The sequence below is a fragment of the Nymphaea colorata genome, chromosome 10, assembly GCF_008831285.2.
Source record: "Nymphaea colorata isolate Beijing-Zhang1983 chromosome 10, ASM883128v2, whole genome shotgun sequence".
In the NCBI taxonomy this organism is placed as follows: Eukaryota; Viridiplantae; Streptophyta; class Magnoliopsida; order Nymphaeales; family Nymphaeaceae; genus Nymphaea; species Nymphaea colorata.
Genome location: NC_045147.1, coordinates 4,136,927 through 4,141,758, shown reverse-complemented (window position 1 = coordinate 4,141,758; position 4,832 = coordinate 4,136,927). Strand labels below are relative to the sequence as shown.

Below are 4,832 nucleotides of genomic sequence, written 5' to 3'. Positions count from 1 at the left end.
TTCTACTATTAAGAAAAAGATTAAGTCCTTGAGTTGAGGCAAGCCTGGTTGTCCCTTGTTCTTTGAATTTTCATATGGGTGGTGAGGTAAGTCTAGCGAGGAGACGTACGTAGGTGAAAAATGAAAGAAAAATTCGTCTATGTGACACGAACCTACTTCTAAAACGACCTCACTTATAGCGAGATTTCAATAAAAGGATTTTATTGTTTGTTTGTTTGTTAAAAGGGGTTTGATGATCACGACCGAACATTCTCCTTAAGGGGGCATTTGATGTGCCAGAAAAGAACTGTTCATCGAGAAAAATAATTCAAAAATTTGAAATTTCTTCCATCGTATCAAACATGGAAAAATTTTTTTGACCGTTGAAGTCGAATTCTGGAATTTTTTTCCGGAATTTTATTTTTGCCCGTTAGGGCACGCGAGCGCGTCTTCGCGTCTTCTTCTTTTCCTTCATGTGCCGCAGCCGCTCCCTCTTCTTTCTCGTCGACGCACCCGCAGAAGACTCCCTCGCATGCCTCCTCTCCCTCTCCGCATCAGAGCTCGACACCTCCACGCCTCCTCTCAGTGCAGCCGCTAGCCTCCCGTCCCTCTCTCTCTCTCTCTCTCTCTCTCTCTCATTCTTTCTCTTGTTCCCCTCTCCAAGTAGGCGTTTTGAATCCCTGTGGGTGCGTCAACTGAAAACGAAGCTCTGATGTCTGCACTGTTGTTTATCCCTCTTTCATTTCTTTTTTGTATTGCTTGTTGGATCTCTGCCGTGAACATCAATCCCCTTTTCTTTTCGTATATTTTCCTGATTTCTTCTCAGGTGATGTCTGCACGCATGTTTATTATGTTGATTGTGTTCTACTGAGAAAAGCTCGTACTGTTCTAGTGAGCATTTGGTTTCATAAACTTTTTGTTTCCCTGTTTGTGAGCATCAATCCCTTTTTTTTTTCAAGTTCTCATGATTTTGTCCTATATGTTCTGAATCCCCTTTTGCTTGATAGCTTCTACAGTTACATGTACTGATCGTGTTATGGCCAATGGTGTGATCTTGTAGTTTCTATACCTTATTTGTGTCATGTAGGAAGATCTCATTTGACTTAGTTGGATGTCGTTTGACTTAGTTCTTCCACTAGATATCAGTTTGTGGGTTGTTCGAAAGCTTCTACATTGTGATGTACTGTAGGTGTTAAAAATGAAAAAGTGCACAATGCACATATTATGCATCTGTATGAATGTGTATGCCATAGTTACATCTCAAATGTAGGGAACAAAATTGAAGGATGGGCATCATGCACATATTCAGTGTTTATATGAATGTTTTCTTTGTTTCAATTGCTTCAGTTGTAAAGGAGGCACCCTTATTTTGATTAAGGTGACTTCACATTTGCTATGGTAGACATTTTCTTATGCAGGTTCTTCATTTGTCTTGGTGTAGTTATTTTCTTATGCATGTTCTTCATTTGTTTTGGTGCTTCAACTTAAATAAACATTGCTTGACAAGAAGCTGATCAACTCTTCGAGTTGTTGTAAACCCCATCCAAACATCTTCTTGAAACAAATCACCATAGGAATGAATGTCTCAGTTGCTCTACTATTTATGCTGCTAGCCATTGTTTTTTGTTCCTATCTTGGGGTTTGCATTTACTTGATGTTTTTTCCCATATTGTAGTACCTATGGAAGGATCAAGCTCAAGAAATTATAGTCTTGTCTGGAGTGACGCTCAACTAGATCATCTTATACATCTTCTAGTTGAGCAAACAAGACTCCCTGGCATGAAGTCAAGTACAATAACAATTTCATTTTATCGCTTTTTACGCTTTAATCTCTTCGAAAATGTGATGTCTTTGTTTATGTTTTCAGGACTGATGGAAGATGAAGCACTGACATGATTGTGACGAATGTTTGAAGGTCGTGCAAGGGGAAATTTTGATTTTGTTTGAGTTTTTTGTTTTCTTATGGTGCAGAGACACTGCATATGTATTTGCTTCTATGGATACTCGACACATGCACTTGGCTTTCTATTGAACATTGAAGCTCTTCTGAACAGTGAACACTGATGGGAATATGTAAATATTTTATCACTGATGGGACTTTGTATGTGGTTTGATGCGCATTTTATCACTGATGGGACTATGTATGTTTATTTTATCATTGATGGGACTATGTTTAGTATTTTATCACTGATGGGAACAATGATCCGATCCTTCTTTATTCACTTTGTCCTGCTTTATACGGTCCTCTTTATTCGCTCTGTCGTGTTGTCGTTGCGCTTTGTTGTTGAATTGTATGGTATGTTTGATAGTCTATTGACGTGTTGTTGAATTTTGGTTTTTTTATGGCTTCCATATTTGTTATATGTTCCTTATAATTGAGTTGTTGCATCCGCGTAATGGAGCGTGAGATGCAATTGAGCAACAATTCAGTACTTCGTAATGAATATCTCAATTTAGAATGTTAAAATTGTGATTTTGTTTTCATGCAATCCTTACGGTTGAGGAAGATGGATCCTCTCAACCGGGTGAATGAGTTCATCATTAGACAGGTGGGTGAATTTGAACCGAAAGGTTCAAATCGATGTCAACTAGAAAAAGGGCAGAAGGTCAGCAAATCAGAATTGTTATAATCGATTGTGTGGGCGATTATATCCGGTCTATACATCCATACATTCATAACCATGTTCTTGCCATATTTTTGTAAATCTGGATAAATGTTTCCTTATCATCATACAGAATTAATTTTCCGAAAATATATTTTTGTACCATCAAACTCAGAAATATAAAATTGAAAATATATTTTGAAAAAAATCTTTCTCATTTCATTTTTTCATATCTTATATTTTCATCAAGCCATCAAACGGCCCCTCAACGATCTCCAGCTGCTCCCGCTACTGTTGAACGTGCGCTGGCGATGCACAGCCACCCTCGTGGCCACCTCCGACGGTGCACCAACGTTCACCATGTAATGCAGCTTCACTCCCTCTTCATCAAATCCGCCCTCGATCGAGAACCCGACGCGCTCGCCGGCCTCATCCACCTCTGCGCGGTGTCGCTTGTTGGCCTCATCGACTATGCTCGCTCCATCTTCGACCACAGCCATGGGCGATCCTCCCTCTTCGCCTGGAACGCCTTGTTCAGAGGCTATTCCAGGAACCGATTATCACCGTCTTCACTTGTGTTTTCAAGCTCAACGAAATGCATCCAATTGTTCAACCAGTTCAGAAGAAGCGGTGTTCTGCCCGATAACTTCACGTTTCCCTTCGTTCTCAAGGCATGTTCTTCTTCGCTCATGTTGGGAGTAGGGAAACAGATTCACTCTGTCGTTCTGAAGATGGGTTTTGCGCGAGATTTGCATGTTCTTAATACTCTTGTTGGCATGTATGGGGCGTGCGGCTCCATTGAAGAAGCAAGGAAAGTGTTCGATGAAATACCTGAGACAGATACGGTGTCATGGAGCTCCATTATGGCGGCATACGTGCATCGTGGTCTATATGCTGATGCATTATTAGCATTTTGTGATATGAAATTTGCGAGTGTCATGCCGAACTCTATCACCTATGTAAGCCTTTTGTCGGCCTGTTCTGGTCTCGATAGTCTGAGATTAGGTGAAAGCGTTCACAATCAGATTATTGTTAATGGCATTGGTCTGGATGCTCCTCTAGGCACTGCTCTTCTGAATATGTATGCTTCTTGTGGAAAAGTTAATAGTGCTTTTCAGGTTTTCAATGGTTTGGTTGTGAAGAATCTGGCAACATGGACAGCCATGATTAGTGCTTCCGCTAAACATGGTCGGGCAGAAGAAACCGTTGCATTATTCTCACGAATGCAACTTGAAAATTTTGAACCTGATAGTATGGCCTTCACAATTATTCTTTCTGCATGCAGTCATCTTGGTTTGGTAGGAGAAGGTCGCCGATTATTTGATAATATGAGAGACACTTTTAATATTGAGCCCACAATGGAGCATTACGGTTGCATGGTAGACATGCTGGGGCGCGCTGGGATGTTAGATGAAGCATATGAGTTCATGATGAAGATGCCATTCAAACCTAATAGTGTTATACTGAGAAGTTTCGTTGGTTCCTGTAGAAGCCATAGTCGGTTTGTTGGCGTTGATGAAGGCATGATGAAACTTCTTGAAGTGGACCCAGATCTTGGAGCAAATTATGTGCTTGCAGCAAACATTGCTGCTCTATCAGGCCGTTGGGATAACACGACTAAGTATAGAAGAATTATGAAAGAGAAGAAATTGAAAAAGACCGCTGGGTGTAGTTTGGTTAAACTGTAAAAAAAAATTTGTTTACAGGCATGCTGCATGGCTTAGGACCGTGTCAAGGATATGCACAGGAGGACTAAGTGTGCCATCAAGGAAGATAAAATCTTTACAGAATGTTCAACGACCAAGAGACTGATTAAATAAAGGATTCATTTAATGCCATGGATTTGCCTAATGGCAGCAAATATGGATACAAAACTACTGCTATTTTGCGTCCTTGTCAAGGTCACGCGGGGCCAAGAAAAGGAGGATCAAAAACTTGCCTCCTGCATAGAGGAGGTATCCGAAAATGCATTGAAACAGCTAAAACAATCGGATGCAGTAATTCTAGTTGTACACATGGGTGGATCATGCGATTCGAGTGTGACGTCATGCTCTACCATGTTAATCTCTGTCTTGTAACTGTACATGAAGAGGAAAGACTGACCTAAAAAATGTAGAATTCGTCTACAAATGTCAACTTCGTTCGAGTTCTGAGGCTGTATCAAGCTTATAGTTTGAATTGGACCTATGTACAACTTGATCAGCGGTTTAATCGTTCACCAATATTGTTTCTTATTCATCCGATAGAGTT

General features: G+C 40.4%; 1 protein-coding gene across 1 annotated transcript; it reads left to right on the top strand.

Moving 5' to 3' along the window:
- The first annotated feature begins 2,893 nt into the window (after window positions 1-2,893).
- LOC116262205 (pentatricopeptide repeat-containing protein At2g36730-like) lies at window positions 2,894-4,270 on the top strand. The gene has a single exon (XM_031641341.1). The coding sequence runs from the start codon at window positions 2,894-2,896 to the stop codon at window positions 4,268-4,270; it is 1,377 nt and encodes a 458-aa protein (XP_031497201.1).
- The last annotated feature ends 562 nt before the right edge of the window (window positions 4,271-4,832 follow it).